At 31.6% G+C, this 17,450-nt stretch overlaps 2 protein-coding genes across 4 annotated transcripts; one reads left to right on the forward strand and one right to left on the reverse strand.

The window, feature by feature from the left end:
• On the forward strand, positions 1–1,713 carry LOC8262813 (iron-sulfur assembly protein IscA-like 1, mitochondrial). 2 transcript variants are annotated; one of them, XM_015720527.3, is made up of 3 exons: positions 1–390; positions 738–855; positions 1,315–1,713. In XM_015720527.3, exons 1-3 carry the CDS (start codon positions 246–248, stop codon positions 1,421–1,423), a joined length of 372 nt encoding a protein of 123 aa, XP_015576013.1. In that variant the 5' UTR covers positions 1–245; the 3' UTR covers positions 1,424–1,713. The 2 variants fall into 2 exon arrangements, with proteins under 2 accessions (XP_015576013.1, XP_002521181.1); XM_002521135.4 differs by having other exon boundaries at positions 15–417.
• Positions 1,714–13,002: 11,289 nt separating this feature from the next.
• Positions 13,003–16,915, reverse strand: LOC8262812 (uncharacterized protein YnbD). Of its 2 annotated transcripts, none has more exons than XM_015720534.3 (2): positions 16,163–16,915; positions 13,003–13,386 (listed from the first exon to the last, which is right to left on the reverse strand). In XM_015720534.3, the coding sequence occupies exons 1-2, from the start codon at positions 16,671–16,673 to the stop codon at positions 13,202–13,204; spliced, it is 696 nt and encodes a 231-aa protein (XP_015576020.1). In that variant the 5' UTR covers positions 16,674–16,915; the 3' UTR covers positions 13,003–13,201. The 2 variants fall into 2 exon arrangements, with proteins under 2 accessions (XP_015576020.1, XP_015576019.1); XM_015720533.3 differs by having other exon boundaries at positions 16,127–16,907.
• Between the last annotated feature and the right edge of the window lie 535 nt (positions 16,916–17,450).

A 17,450-nucleotide genomic window follows, 5' to 3' on the forward strand; every position in this document is an offset into this window, starting at 1 on the left:
CTAAACACCACTTTGTCAGAGTCTCATATTTTCTCTCGAAGTCTCAAATTACTTCTTATTCTTTTCTTCTTTAGCTACTGCATATTTCTTTCTTTTTTATCAGATAAAAAAAGTAAATTTAATAAAAAAACAAGTTCATGTTTAGTGACATATTCTTATATTCTATTTGGGAAAAACAAAAAAAATTCGAAGTTAACTTTTATATGTAAAATAAATAAATATTGGCAATTCCATCCAGTGGAGAGATGGCAGCCTCTAGAGTTTTGGGACAAGCGGCACGACGGGAAGCCCTAAGCCTAACAGACGCAGCGGCCGCGAGAATTCGCCACCTACTTGTGCAGCGCCAACGCCCTTTCCTTCGCCTTGGTGTCAAGGCCCGCGGCTGTAACGGTCTGTCCTACACCCTCAATTATGCAGGTTAGAGATAGTAATCGAAAATATTGATTCTTTATAAATAAGGGTCTACGAGCCTTAACTCTCCTGTCTTTCTTCTTTAGAAACCCGACAAAAATGTATTTATTTTATAAATCAGTACAAAGCTTTGACTAATGTATGATATATATGTACTAACAGATTTCATTTAGAAATTATACGGTTTGTATGTTAGCAATTGAGGGTTGGATCCTATGATATATATATATATATATATATATATATATATATATATACTCTATATCACTCTCATTGGGTCCAAAGCTTTGTTCTTGATTTTGTTTACTTGGGATTGTAATGGGCAGATGAGAAAGGAAAGTTTGATGAGTTGGTTGAAGATAAAGGAGTTAAGATATTGATTGATCCTAAGGCTCTGATGCATGTTATTGGAACCAAGATGGATTTTGTTGATGATAAGCTCCGGTAATTGATATAATTTAGTGATTTCCTCCATTTTTTTGGTGAATTAATGCATTCATCTTTGCTGTTAATATTCAATTATTATTATTGTAACTTCTTGCTTTTATTTAGTTATGCTGCATTTTAAGAAAATGTTGTACAAGTCTTCACCATAGTATGAACAAGGTCCCTTTCCAATGCCTTTTAACTCTATTGGTTAGTCCTTTTTAAATTGATGGTCTCATTGAGCAGAAAATTTGCATTTCTAATCCTGGAAGCTTGACTTGTGAAGTTGATTACTAAGCTCGCTTTGTGCTTACATGAGGATGTGGTTCTTTTTAAGACGTCTTAATGATGAATTGCTCTTTTATCACTGAATGAAATTCTTTCTGCTTTGTCTCTAATCTCCTCGAGCAATGATTTCCTTTCTTTAATTTAATCTATGCTGCTCTGGTTGTTTATTTAATTGTATTTTTCGTGCAGATCTGAATTTATTTTCATCAATCCTAACTCTAAAGGTCAATGTGGTTGTGGAGAGTCCTTTATGACGACGAGTAGTTCAGAAGCTGCTAAACGTGGTGTTAGTGGATAAGTTAGTGGTTTCACTCTCATGGTATCATCTTATATTCTTTCTCTGAGCATTAAGGTTACTGAAACAATGTCATCTTGGATGTGAGAATAACAGCTTAGGAGTCAGTAGTCTTTCCTTATGTTTTCCTTCAAGTCGCTCCTTTTCCTTATGTGAGAATATAACTTGTATGTTGGACACTGCATTGTATATATTTATACTTCACCAAGGGTTTTGTAGATATTAAATGTAACTGTATCATTTGACAGCTCTCTGTTTTAATAAGAGAAACAGTTATAGTTTGTTGGCCTTCATATTCTGCATAACTCTGGATTTGTAATGCGGATCATTTCTATTTAATTGCTGCATTGGCTAGTTTCAACATGAAGATGCATTGATAGCTCAGCAAGTGATCAAACTAAGAATATTTGCTGGTTAATTATGCTGAATAGGGTCTTTGATGATGCAATAGTAGATGATTAGAATAACATTTCTCAAAATTCTCCTTTCTTATTGCTGTAAGTGATTTTTTCTTTTTTTTTGAGTTATAAATAAGGAAGGGAGAGGACTTAAACTTAAGACTTTATCCAAGTTGAGATATGCACTTGCTGTCAAAGTAAGTCTATGGATGGGATGAAAGTGAATTGAAGTATGCAATTAATGTAGTTGTCAATTTACGGAAAAGAAAAAGAAGGCGGAAAATAAAAATAAGAAACACTAGAGTTTGTCTTTATGCAGTTTTACAAATATGTACTCTTTGTTAGCTTAAGATTGGTCGCTCTTGGATACATTTGAATGTGGTAATCCTTGGATGAATATATTGAAATTTTTTGTGTATTTTTTTAGGAGGAATGAATACTTGAACTTCTAATATTTATTTTTGCCACTTTTAAACACTTCTAGTTTTTAAATTTAATATATTTGAGAAAGGTGCAGTTTTACCATTAATGTTTTATGGCGAAGAGCGTATTTGCTTTCTAACTATTTTTCTTTGTGCAAAAGAACTCATAAGCTATGGTTTAGAGGTAGTTTTGGCCCTCGCTCAACTTTGGCAACAAATGAAGTTAACGGCCGTTTGAAGCTGCTGACTTGACTTTAAAAGTGGGTCCATATAACGGTATTATTTAGACTTTAAACCATATTATCTCTCCTATTTGTCTCTTTTCTTCCTAAAGAATTAGTTTTCTGTAAATTTAGAATTTAGAGAACTTGCTAAAACTAAAAAAAAGTGAAGGATACAAGGGGATTTAGAAATTGAAGTGAGGAATCCTAAACCAATGTCATGCCTTCTTCTTCAGCATTATCTGCAAGTTCAATGAGGTGGTAAAACATTGAAATCGATTGTGAGGGAGCATAGAAATATTGCTTCTCTCAAACAAAGAGAGGTTGGAAGGTGACAGCTCTTAGTTAGACTTCTTACGCAGGGAGAAATTCTAGCAGGAGTTTTTATTTATAATATATATAAAAACATAAACACTAAAATAATTTTAGAATAAATCAGTAATTACTTTTTTTAATTTTAATTAATTAATTTTTATATCCTAATTCTAATAGAATTAATTAGTAATTGATATATTTAATCCTAATTGTATTATAATATTTTATTTATGGAGCATTAAGTACAGCCATTTTCAAAATTAACAAGCTACACTTTAGGAGGTCATAAGAGAAAATTTTCATTTTAATCATGTACTTCTATAAATTTACATTTTGATCATTAATTATTTATTTTCTTTTCTTTTATTTGTAAACTCAACATTATTTTTTGTATTTCTTTCTTTATTAAAATGGAGGTTTTATTTCTATATTTTATATTAAATAATTATTAAAATAAAATAATTAAATTATTTTAAGAAAATAAATAAAAATATTCAATCAATAAATGATAATTATAATAACAGATATAATTGGATAATATAAACATGTAAAGCTTAGCATTGATACTAAGTCATTAAATCAAAGAAAAGCAAACATGAATATTTTATGATAGATAAATTTAGTTGAAGTCTAATTATTTATTAAGTTTTGTAAAATATATAATGACATATGAGTTCCTACTTTATGACAAAGAAAACTCATAAAATAGTTAAATATGTTTGAAAAATATTATATTATATACTAATTTATTAAATATATTTATACTATGACTTTCATAATTTACATGTGTAACACGTGTGACGAGCAATACTAGCAGTTGTTCTAGTCACTTGGTAAATTTATGTGTTTTATTGATCTATGCTGGTGTTGATAAAATATGAATGATTTGATTTTTAATTGATTTTATTCATTTTAGGTTGAAAGTTGTTTCTTTGAGTGGCTGTGAGTATATAATTAAGGTTGTGATTAATGAACTAAAAATGGATAAAAAGGTTTTGTTAGCAGAGAATGCAAAATTGTATTTGAAGGATAGAGGTGTAACTCCAGGTTATGATGTTAAAAGGCAAATTAATAATCTATGGACAGAGATGACGAGGTTGAAAAAAACTAATCAGAAAGAGTGTGAAGAAGCTACGAAGAAGATGATAAAAGCATATCTTGTTGTATTGGTTTCTTGAATTATTTTCTTTGTTGTTATGCCTTCGAGGTTGATTTGGTTGTAATTTGACACTTTCATGAATTAGTTTAATGAAAGTATAATTTGAGATTTATTTTTCTTGGTCTGATATGCCTGCAATTGGTATGTATAATGATATAATTGTAATCTAAAACACCTAGGCTGTGATCACATAAAAGGTAATTTGATAACAGTAAAAACTAGAGTTATGAACACAAAAGTCAATCTGTCATAACAACATAAAAGCTAATATGTCATTACATTGCTAAAAGCTAATTTGTCACATTCAATCGAGGTCACAATGTGCAAGCAAATAATCAAAAGTTACATAAAGCAATCGTAATACAAATTTGTTACAGAATGAAACTTGCTTGCAATTGTGCAAATAAAACTCCCAAAAGACATCATCTAGTTCTCTGTTGTAGATGTAGCAGTAGTATTTACAGTGTCCATCTTTATGTTTCTTCTTTTTTCACCTTTTTGTCCTTTCACTTGCTCTTGCAACTGCCTGGTAATAATGGCGTCACCTTTTCTCCATTGCAAACCTGGAGGCTGGTAAGGAAAGCCTGTGGGTTTGAAGACTTATCAGCCTTCTTTAAATCTTATAGCATTCTCCATCCTAGTTACAGATCTTGTCCTTGCCATTTTTCTCCTCAAATCTTTCTCTACTAGAATTGAAAATCTGGCATTTGGGTCTGAGTCAACTTCCACTAGTTGTTCACTTTTTGAGATCATGCTTTCAGTAGACATTCCAAGCTAGTACAAATTCACACCACAATTAAACAACAGTTAAAATAGGTTAAAACTCATATATACTAAAATAAAAAAATAACCTACATTGTAAGTTGTCCTGCCAATATTAAGGTCTATATGGAATCCAAATCCCATAATGGTATTATTTCTATTTCTAACATATGACCCTCCTAAGTTGGCAACAATTTGCTTATTTGTAAGTGTTGGTGCACTAAAACAGGTAAGTGTTGTTGTGCTAGTGTTGCTGGCAGGTGGTGTAGTACTAGTTGTTGGTATTCTGCTAGCATTTAGTCTACTGGCATTTAATGCTCTATTGGCTTTTCTTATGCTTACAAGTGGTGATCTATTGGCACTAGGAGCTTTACTGGCAAGTTGTGCTGTGTTGGAGCTTGAGTTTTGAGTTACTAAAAAGTAAAAAGCATATAGATTTTCAATTAGTTGAAAAGATTAACAAATAATATTGAATTTTATAATTGTCACCTGATTTTCTTTGTTTGGACAACTAGCTTTGCTATGTCCTAATTCATGATAGATTCCACAAGTCTGTTCTTTTTCCTTGTTTGAACTTACGAGATTTAGTTCATTTGAGATCTTAATACTTTTCTTCTTAGGCCTGCCACTGAGTTTCACTAAAGGTGGAGGCTCTATAGGCTAAAACTCCTCAATTGTCATAAAATTCTTGCTAAGAATAGGCTGGAGAGGAAAGTAATAGGCTGCCAAATATGTTGACTTATGACAATACTTGGACATTGCTGAAAGGGGGTCAATTTTTGAATGGTATATAGCATAAATAACTAGAGAGAATGAGATTTAGTGAGATCTCATACCCTATATGTACATAACTGTTTGTCAAGAAAAATAGTGTTTATTTTCACCTTCTCTAATTTCGTACCCTATATCCACATTAAATATTACCCTACAGCCACAAGCATTCTCCTTATTGTCTTGGTACAAAGACATACTAGCTAGAGTCTAATCATTGTTTAGACAACTTCTTATCGTTAATCTTGTTTTGTTTATAGTCTTATGTCTTCTAGCATAGTTACTATTACCTTATGCCTAGCCTCCGGTATCCAAGAATTAAGACATTCTGAGATTATGTCAACCATATGAGGTTTGCATCTATCACTTAAACAAGCTCCGCAACCATACACTGGAGGGTATTTTGTGAGATCCTAGGTAGCCTTTTTACTCATTCCAAGAACAACTAAATTGTCTTTAAAGTCTTCCTTAAAATTGCTCCAAGCACAACACTAAGATTTTTTCTTGTACTCCCCTTCTCTCCATTTCTTACTCTAAATAGCATATATATGACGAAGACACCATCTTTGCTTTGTATTAGGAATGACATTAGCAACTGCATCATTAAGTTCTTGCACCAATATAAGATTCATAAGTTAAAAATCATCGAAAAATTTAAAAAATAAAGTTTAACACAAAACATCAGCTTTTGCATATCTGAGATTAAAATGACTCTCTAATTTTTGCACCAGCCAGTGTAAAAACCATTTCCAATTGGCATTTTCTCCTTATCAATGACAATCCAAGCAATGGTACCATATTATCATCTCCATCTTTACCTACATCTATTAGCAACTGACCTTTGCAAACTCTTTTTAAAAAACATCCAACAAGATTTTTAATTAGTCTATAACCAACCTTCCATTTTAGTTTACATGCCTCGAAGCATATACATTCTCCTAAACGCTCTATTATCTTCCCTTTGTAATTTCCTATACAACTCAATCTTAACTTTACTATTAGGATTACTTTTCTTCAATGTTGCTGCATATACCTCCAAATAACCAAATTTATCCTTGAAGCTCCTATCTAGTTCTTGAATTACTTTTGTTTTAGACCTTTTTACACTTGCGCAAGCTGAGATTAACCTTGAGCTCGCTTTCAGCCTCACTCACTCTTCATGTCTGTAACCTTAACTGTGGGTTGCTATAGGTTTTATCATTGAAATCTATAACAATAGGGCCTAAAAAACCTATGCTCATGGTCCAAAGTCTTGATCGCCAGTCCTAGATTGCTCCCATCTTTTTATATTAGCAAAACAAATACCTTCCTACTAGGTTCATTTGGATTTATCCTTAGCTTATATCCAAATTTCACACCATAGTTAGCTATTATTATTCTAGCCTCACTAGCATTAACAAATGTCACTCCAAGTAAGAAATGATTTGCACCATCTTTCCCATCATACCCTACTCTCTCTTTGGGTGGTATATCAGTATCACTTGATTTAGAACTCTCATCTTTATTTTCATCAGCCTCTGCCTCACTATCATCATCATCTTTTTCATCAAGACACATCATATTGGTTCACCATAATTGTTTCCCACTGGTATTATTCTAGAGTGGCTACCACCATCCCTTGTGCCCATATTAGCATAACTATTTTGTATACGTATTTCTATATTGACTTCTACACCTAAACTATTTTTATGAGTCGTAAATTTATCACCACCAAGCCCTACATCCTCAACACCAGATCTAAGTTCATCACCACTATTACTTTCCTTAACATCATGCCCATACCCGACTTCAACATTATAGGCCCATCTTCTTTATCCCTAACTATGCCTAGCTGCCTCACCCTTTCTCCTAACCTCATCAGTCTTCCCTCATTTTGTTCAAGCTCATTATGCGGTCCTTTTATTGCTAAGATGTTAGGCTGAAATATTGGTATCTATACATTATGATCAACAGAAAATTGAACCTCACCCATCCAACTATGTTGCCTGATATAGTTTAAGACCCTCTTAATATTGTCATCATTATTTTTCAAGATTAGACTCTTTTCCAACTCTTGTCCTAGTTCTAAAACAAATATTCTATCAATATTACCAAACCCTAGAGATTTTCATATCTAAACTATAACACAGAAAATCAATATTAAAATCATATATAACATCCACATCACTATTAATAGAATCTAATTTCAGATTTAAAACCTAATTACTACCATAATGAAATCTTAAATCAATTAAAGCGTCCATTTTATAAAAAGACATAAATGTAACAAAAATTAAAATGCATGCACATCACTATTAATAGAATCTAATTTCAGATTTAAAACCTAATTACTACTATAATGAAATCTTAAATCAATTAAAGCGTCCATTTTATAAAAAGACATAAATGTAACAAAAATTAAAATGCATGCAAAATAACATATACAAAAAAAAATAACAGTCAATGGTGACCTCCGTAAGGTTTTGTTGGCTAATGCACTTATTTTTAGACTTATTTCCACTCTTGATACAACATTCGAAATGTGAAATCCTTAGAAATTAGGGTTAGAAAGAGAGTGAAATTTGGGAAATTTCTTTGTCTTTGTGTGATAGTTGGAAAGTTAATGCTCTTCTATTAGTTTTAGCAGGATAAGCTTCTCATATGTCAGTTTGTTGGATCCTACTAGTTCATTTTAATGTTATTTTGGCCTAATAGTCTAAACAATCCAAATATGTACAAAATTTTGCTACTTTGGCCATTTTTAAAAAGATATAAATTTAGCTAATTGAGTGTAATTTTAGCCCAATTGAATTGTTTTTCAAAATTAAGCAATTTGAATAGTGACATGGACGTCAATTAGAAAATACAAAATCCAAATTGATGGGTTTTAATATCATATTATTTATACATATTGCTTAATTTTTATTTTTTATTTCCTAAATGGCATCTAAGTTATCATCCACGTTGCTTAATTTTTACCAGTAACTCAATTTGGACAAAATTGCACCTAGTTGGCCAAATCGTGGCTAAATTGATAATTTTTAAAGAATTGGGAAAAATAGCAAGTTTCCACAAAGGTCTGGAGTCTTAGGGTATTAGGCTTATTCGCAATGGAATATTTTTGATATATAAGCTCCGTTGAGTAAGAGGCTGGGAGTGCGGCTATTCAAGGTCCTCCCTAAGCGGAATGCAACTGCGTCACCATGTCGAAGGTTGTCGAGTCCGTAATAGGCCTGTTTGGAAATAGGCCTTCAGGGAGGAGATCTTAAGGAATCACGATAACTGCAATGACCACAAATTATCAAAGAAGACTAGGAGTCGCTACCCAAGTAAAATAACTAGGAAAAATAGAGAGGGGTGAAGGATAGCGGCTCGGAGTCCTTGCAGAGAGCCTAACTTTCCCTCTCCCCAAATTAGAGATTTGGGTTTGAAAGTTAGGTACATATTGGAAAGGGATTAGGCACCCCAACACGTCCGGACACAGAGTTCGACCTCCACTAGATTCTAAGGCTTTTGGTTTCCCTAATCATACTAACCTAGCCTAGTTACTACCCTTTTTATTATGAGGACATTTTATTATTTTGATTAAACATGCATAAATGAAGGAAGAAATTACTAGCTTAACATGCATTTGCCTAAATGGAAGGCACATTGGTGCCGCTAACCTTAGGGAGGTACGTTGGTACCTTAGATTTTATATGACATGTGAAGGTGACCAAGTATGAACTAATTTTTATTAAACATGTGAGTGATGGGTTCATTTTATCCTAGGTTAACTAGGTGAATGAAAAATAGAAGGCGAAAACTCACATTAGTGAGTTGATTCATTTTAATAAGCATGTGAGATAATCAATTAACCTAAGCTAGTTTATCTTTAGCATTTGAGGTAAAATCTAAGCATACTAAATAATCATTAAATGCAATAAAAAAAAAGAGAATAAATGAATTAATGGATATAAACAGATACACAATTATAAAGGGGGGAATAACTAATATCCTAACTAACACTAGTCATACACATAAGTACATAAACACATAAAATGGACTAAAATTAAAACTAAATCTAGAGAAAACTTTTTAGAGAGGATTAAGCGAACTCCAAAAGATTAAACCTGTACTATAAAGATAAGAAGTTAGTTTAAACACTCATAATTTCAACTAAAGCAATATATATGTATTAAGCCACTTAACATGCGAAATTGCATTTCAAGCCTAAAACTCACCAAGATAGCTATTTTAATACTTAAAAGACAGGCTTTAAACATATAAATGAAATCCCAGACATTTATAAACTCAATAAAACATAAAGGTGCCCATTTAGCCCAAAACATGTTACTAATCTTGCAAATGAAGCACTAAAATATGATTAAGCTAAACAAGCAACCTAAGCACATATTTAATCTAAAATCAACCTAAAGCATGCTTAATAAGTTTAAATCTATCCTAAAACACATTAGAAAAAAGCTAAACATACTGGGTAAACATCATCTCAAACACTCGGACACATTGCAAAATGCCATAATCATCAAAAGTTTCCAAAATGAAGCTTTAGAGCTTATATGGGCTTACCCTGCATGGGTAAGCCTTAACCCATATAGGGTCAGGCTTACCCCATGTGGGTTAAGCTCATAAAAACTTAAAGCTTCTATTTTTGACACTTTTTGATGCTAAAATTTCCCAAAATCAATTAGACACTATGAATATGATTGAAATAAAGGTAAATATGATTAAAAGCAAGTTGAATTTCGGTTCTTGGGCCCTTGAGGTGTACCTTTGATGATTTTCAAAGTGAAAATGACTTTGAGGAGGGGAAAGGACGTATAAGCTCCTAAGAACACCAAGGGACACTTAATACTTTTGGAGTTGATAAAAGAACCTACAAAACCGAAACTATTAAAGATTTAAAAGGAATTATTGAAGGTTTTCTTTTGGATAAAGGATAAAGGATGGAGAAAGTATGAAATGGATTGTATTTAGTGTTTGAGGGAACAAAATGGAGACTTGGAGTTCTTTAGTGCTTTAGGGGTTGCTGGAGAAGCTTAAAGGAGAAGTCTTGAAGGTGGTAGAAAGTATTTTGATAATGTAGTGTATGTGGATAATGAAAAATATATTCTTGATGTTATAATAGAGGTTGGAGTTGGGTCTTTTAGGTTTTTAGAGGAAGAAGATGTGTGTTTGTAGAGTTTTTGGGGTTTTTAATTATTGTTGGAGAATGAGAGAGTATAGCTAGGGTTTAGTGTAGAGAACAGGATGACTATATATATCAAAAATAGGGTCTTTAGGACTTTGAAGAGTGGTCTTTGATTAGTTAAGAGAATGAATGGTCCAAAATCGATTTTTGAGAGTTACAAAGTGTTCTTCGGTGATGGAAAGTTTCCCTATAATGATTTTAGCCGTTGAAAGCTCTAATTTTGATGTAGATAGTCCTCTGAAGGTTAAACCCACATGGGGTAATCACCTAGCCTACGTGAGCTTAGCCTCACTCCACTTGGGCTTACTACATGGGCTTAGCTTAGCCCATGTGGGCTTAGCCCTACTCGTGGATTTGAGGCAAATGACCTAGGTTTTGAGCTGGGTGAGGTTTCTAGGCTCCGGTTTTGTGTTTTAGGAATTTTTTTAGTATTCTTCTATCTAGGTTTTGAGTGTTTTTAGATTCCTTCAGAGTTTCTTTTCTTCACTATCTCAAAGTTCACTCTACCGGACTTAACGTAGTTTTGTCATTAGGCTTACATAATAGAGGAGCAAAAGCTAAGTAATAACTGGAGTAAAAACTACCTCTAAACCATAACTCATGAGTAATTTTTATACAAATAAATAGTTGGAGGGCAAATACGCTCCTCACCATAAACATTAGGAGCAAAAACCTTTTCCCAAATAAATTTAAACTATATTCTTATAACATTTAAATATTTACGTGTAATGTATATGAATTTGTTAAATGAAGTCATATATTTTTATTTAAGAAATTAAATAAAATCACATATTAAATAATATTTAAATATATCGAAATTTAAATTAAAAAATCATGAAAAGAGTAAAAACTTAAATTTAGTTCAGTTCAGTTTATATTTTGTGATAAAATTAGTTTGTTCAATTTGTATTCTTAAAACCAAAATCATTTTTGTTTAGTTTATTTCTAAGGTCAAGAATTTTTGGTTAACTAAATAAACTGAAATAACCAAGTCTTTTATTTTTTATTAGCAAAAATGTATCAAATATATTATAAAAATTAATATTTCAAAGTGAATTTTATGTAATTCTTGGTTCACTTTTTTTGATTTATTTTTTTATTTGGTTTAATTCGATTTATATTTATATATAATTTAGTTATTTTAGTTTAATGATTTCAATTTAATTTAAAAATCGGTTTGGTTTGTTCATTCTCATAAAATATTTCATTTTTTGATAAAATAATAGTTTGGTTCGGCTTTGAATCGGTGAATATTCAGTCCTAATCATACAACCAGTTTACTACTCCTTTTTTTGGGATCTTGTAGATAAGTTTCCTGGTTGGTCAATAAATTTATTTAGTTATTGTTATCAAAGGCTTAATTGCTAAATAAATATTGTACTTTAAATTTATTTTTTAAATTTAGCACATAATCTTATGTTTTAACAACATATTTTAATATTAATTGTAATTCTAGCTTTTGGTAAAATTATCGGTCAAAATTGCCCAATTCCATCGATAATAAAAATAATAATAAAAAGAGTTAAACTAGTGTTAGAATTATTGATTCATCTCATAATAAAAAAATATCATTTAAATAATAAATATATGATCTAACATATATTTTCTTCTAATATTTTATTTATCTTTATTAGAATTTAAAAAACTCATTTAAGCTTGACTAACTAAAAGTTTTTCCTGCAACTGGTGCAAGTAGTGCTAGGCTCTTTGGGTACTTAAAAAAACTCATTTAAGATAGTGGGCAGCATTCTCAACTGCTATATTGCTAATAGAAAAAAAGAAAAACACTGAATGGCTGAAGGTGTGCAACCATGCTTAAGTTTGCCGCTGAATGCATTCTTCTCTTTGTCAGGATGTAGACAAAACTGTCCCACTTAGACAATCCAATAGCTTGAACTATGAATATTTTTGAAACTAGAATTTAAAACTATGTTGAGGCCAGACTGATTTTCGAGTTTCAGTGTCATTCACATAAATACAAAAAGAAAAAGTTTCAAGGCAACACACAATGATTTTGCTACTTAGTCCAGTGTCATTCACATTAACAAGAAGAAATTTCACTTCTCAGCATCTGCATCAATAGAAATTCAGACCAAGTTTTGTAGTGACAGAACAAATACCAATGCCACTTTCATGCGAATCATTGGTCTTTGGGATGAATCCTTCAAGACAAACCAAGCTTTTGTAGTATTATTTATTCTCCTCTTTATCAGAATATCAGAGTGAAATAATAGTACTAACTACAAGGTTTGGCAATGTGCAGTACTTTGTAGTCCAGATTTTGCAAATTCTTCCTGTTATAGAATTGTGGCAGGTCGGGGAATTTAAAATAAATAAATAAATAAAGTAGAAAGGGAAAAGAAATTATCAAACACCATAAATTTGATACCCAAGGTTAATTCCTCATCATCTGAGCTATGGTAACAAGTAAAAAGAACATCATAATGTATACCGAGAAAAGATAACAGCATAAGTAATGAAGCTTGTCAATGAGTTATGCTTTCTGGCCTATCAGATTGTGAGTGTCCTGAGGAAGTTGACATAGTTACTGAATTTACATTCATCACCTCATTCTCACAGGAGAAGATAACCGGTGTCTTGACCATTCTTCCAAAGCCTGGCGGTGAAGAGTGTTCATCCGGATATAAGGTCGCTTTTCTTTAATGAATTTTTCAGCTGTTTTCCAATCTTCCACCACACCTAATGCCACCAACAGTGCACATGTCACAGCAACGCTTCTTCCATGACCTAAGAAAGCATTTAGCGATTACTTAATAGATAAATATTTTTGCAAGTATGCACCAAATTTTACAAGATTATTGTCTGTAATAAAACAGCAAGAATCTGCAAATAACTTGACAAAAGAGGACAGATGTCCTTATGTGCGGAATGCTCTTTCGCATGCAAACAAAAGAAGTATGGATAATTTTCTCAAATATTTAACATATCAGAAGTTTTATTTGGGACTCTCAGGACCATCTATTGGGTACTAGGTTAGTCCAGTGTAGAGAAATAATTATTCATACCTTTTGCAAGAAAAATAGTATGAATAATTATTTTCTCAAATATTTAACAAATTGGATGAATAATTAATCTCTCAAAAATTTAACATATCAGAAGTTTTATTTGGAACTATTCAGTCTGTGATCTTAACTTCAATACCATCTATTGGGTACTAGGTTAGTCCAGTGTAGGAAAAATATGACTTTGAGAGAAAGAGGGACAGAGAGAGAGTCTGATTAACCATGTAAATCTTTAGAAGAAACAAACATAAGATGCATTATTGATCCCATTGCTTTTTATCCATCACAAGTTGCATTCAATAATGGAAAGTTGGAACACATGCTGCATTATCTTCTTCTTTAAGGACTTGTACAGAAAATCAATATAACTCATTTAAAACTAGAACTACTCTTCAAAAACATAATATGATGATTGTTGTCAAATGATCATACATTTTTCAACACATAATGATTTATAACTGCATTATAATGATGAACCATGGAATTTCAAGCGCTCAAAACCTCCATGCAGATTCCATTTTCTCATTACAAGGAAACAAACAAGTAAATAAATTAAAATCAGTTACTAGAGAAGATAAAGGTTACGAGTCCACTGTGCAATAAATTTATTGATTCCCCATTTGAACACTTTTATCTAAGAGATAGAAGGCAATAACAATCTATTGCTATAGCACAAAAAGAAGATAATTCTAAAGATAGGAGCCTGGATTTTGAGAATTATCATAAGCATGAACATAGAATAAATATAAAATGCAATTAACTGAAAATCTGAGTTTAACATGCTAGAAAGATTTAGTACTTCAGCCAAGAAGTCAAAACCTTAACTTTCAGTCCTAAGACAGGAAAAGTGGCCAGAGGATGATCAAGTTCAAGTTAATTATTTTATAATATCCAAGACAGGGAGAGTAGTAACTACTTGAACATTTCAAAATTTACAGAGGTGTTTTATCCAATGAAAAAAAAAAGGACGCAAAGAAGAGAAGATAATTAGTCAAACTATGCAAAATAATTCAAATGAAACACTGCGTCAAGCAATTAAAATATGTAAACATATAGGTAAAGTTAGAATAGATACACTCATGTGGGATATTGTTGCCAAAATTACAATTTGGAGATGGTAATCACCTTACTAACACATCCACGTTTGTAAGTACATCCTAATTGAATAGAATGTTATGTGTGATCAATACATCGGCAGTATATAATGTAAAATGCTATTACAACACAATAAGATTGTTAAAACATAGCCATATCTATGGTTAACACTACTAGATATTGTATAACTTAAAATGCTATTACAACAGAATAAGATTGTTAAAACATAGCCATATCTATGGTTAAGACTACTAGATATTGTAAGAATGTCTATCATTCAAGCAACTACTATAGGTGCAGAAACTTAAATATCTTTTGTAAGTTTAAGGAAAAAAGAACAAAAAAGCTTCAACTTATTAATTGTCAGTCTAACTTCCAATTCATTGCAGTGGAAGTAATGATCAAATGGAAGTATAAAAGTTTATTATTTTATTATGATAGACTCTTGATTCGAACTAGATGAATCACATGCCTCCAGACAACAACAAAAGGAAGCACACAAGCATACAGACAGATACGTGCACGCCCACAAAGAACCACAAACCATGGAAAACACAGTGTCCAAGGAAGGTGACCTAATCAGAGATGTACACTTTCACATTCTTTATTATTTTATTTTATTTATTTAAAAGTTTATTTATTTTGCAGCTCAATAGAAAAGAAGGAAAACAGATACACCAAAAAGAGCTGGTATGATACAAGCTGGGGATATTTTCAGCAAAGAGGACAAGACAATTAGAATGTGCTTAAGGCAGTTATAGTAGCCTAAAACCTAACAATATATATTACCATTAACATTACTTCCTACATAAACAGAATGACATGCCCGGATCATTTATGATGAGCAAGCAGTGTGCTGACTACTTCTATTACACTTTACCTTGCATTATAATCATACAAATTGAAAACCATGTAAAAAACATGGACAAATCATTTTCTCACTGAATCCAATAAAGAGATGAACTATTAGGTTGCCTCCTAATCACTATAATACAAACAAATGTTTTATATAAGCACATTGGCGGTGATTCCCAGAATCTTCTACTTTATTGGCTACTGGAGAGCAAATTGAGCTAAGCAATCAACAAATTAACATTATTTAAGTAGCTCTGTCTCATATATGCACAAGAACCTACAAGCTTAACAATTACCAAACCAATAACTTTACCTGGATACAAAGCTACCGCAAGCATTGCTGAAATTAAATAAACAACTTGCCACCACTATAATAAGCCTACTAAAATAAGACTGACAGTACGTCACAATCAAACGACTACACAACCAGCAATTAATAGTCAATGCAGCAAGAAAAAAAAACCATAATTCAGTAGTAGCAGGAGTAATATGGTAAAATATTATAACCTCATTACCATATGCACAGTGGATAAAAACTCGCATATTCAGACCTCTTTTCCTGCAAGCCCACTTAACAGCTGATTCGATATCTCCAGGCTGAGGAGACCTTGTATCCCAAGTTGGAACGCACAAATAAGAGTGCCCTTTAAACTCCGATTTCCTTGGAAATTCACAAGTACAATCTATAATAGCAAGATCACCAGGTGGCAATGTTTCATTTGAATGAGGCCACCCACCAACATAAATACCCTCACAAATCTCATTATAAGGCTCTTCACCACTAGTCAATCTACGCAATCTTGAAAAGAGTCTAACAAAGTATAAGTATGGACTGAACATTAAAATTGACCAAATCGGGAAACTCCCATCTGGGTTTTTGCCTAAAAGCATTGGAAGATTTATAGAAGGGTGAGAAGCTAGTGATACAAGCACAGATACCAAAGAAGCATACAAAAAAGGTATTGATAATAAGATGAAACCAAGATTTCTAAGGTACACAAAGAAGAGGAACAGTATTGTGGCTTTTAATCCCATCAAGATTGATATACCTACACCCATCATTTCAAGATCGGTTACAAAACTGGAAATTTGAATCAAGAATTGAAAAGGGTCTTTGAATTTGATTGTTGCAATGTCAAAAGAATTTTCTTTCACTTGAACACAGCTATAAACAAAACAGAATGTAGTGAATTATCTTGATAAAGAAGATTACAAGAAAAATACCCGTCAAGCAAACTTATACTGCGAAAAGTCTACAATTTTTGGCAGCGAATCTGATTTTGGGAGATGCGATGGGTCCAAAAGATTATTTTAAGGTTTCTGATAAAAAGAAAAAGAAGAAGATTATTTTAAGGTAAAACTACCATAATTATTCTTTTCATCCATCATAAATGATTTTCTTTTCGATTTTGATACTGTTCTTAATTGTTTATTTTTATTGTTAAGAAATTAATTTAATTGATTCCTACATAATTTTTAATTTTAACATAATATAATATAAATTGCAATTTAATTTTTATTGTAAATAAAATAATTCAATTAATTTTATATAAATATATACTTAGTGTAATTTATTATATTATATTTACCATGTCACCTTTTCTTTTAGATACAAATCAATTAAATTAACTTTTACTCTTTTTTTTTTGGCTTTTAGATAGAAAACAATTAAATTAATTTTTACTTTTCACAAAAAAAAGTGTTATGAATTGATATAAATGGCAAATAATACCTTGAATTTAGAATATAATATATCATGTCCTTAGCTCAAGAAGTATGAGTGTAATAGACAGTCACACACATGCTAATTTATCTTTATAATATAAAATTTAATTTTGA

The sequence above is a fragment of the Ricinus communis genome, chromosome 6, assembly GCF_019578655.1.
Source record: "Ricinus communis isolate WT05 ecotype wild-type chromosome 6, ASM1957865v1, whole genome shotgun sequence".
Taxonomy (NCBI): Eukaryota; Viridiplantae; Streptophyta; class Magnoliopsida; order Malpighiales; family Euphorbiaceae; genus Ricinus; species Ricinus communis.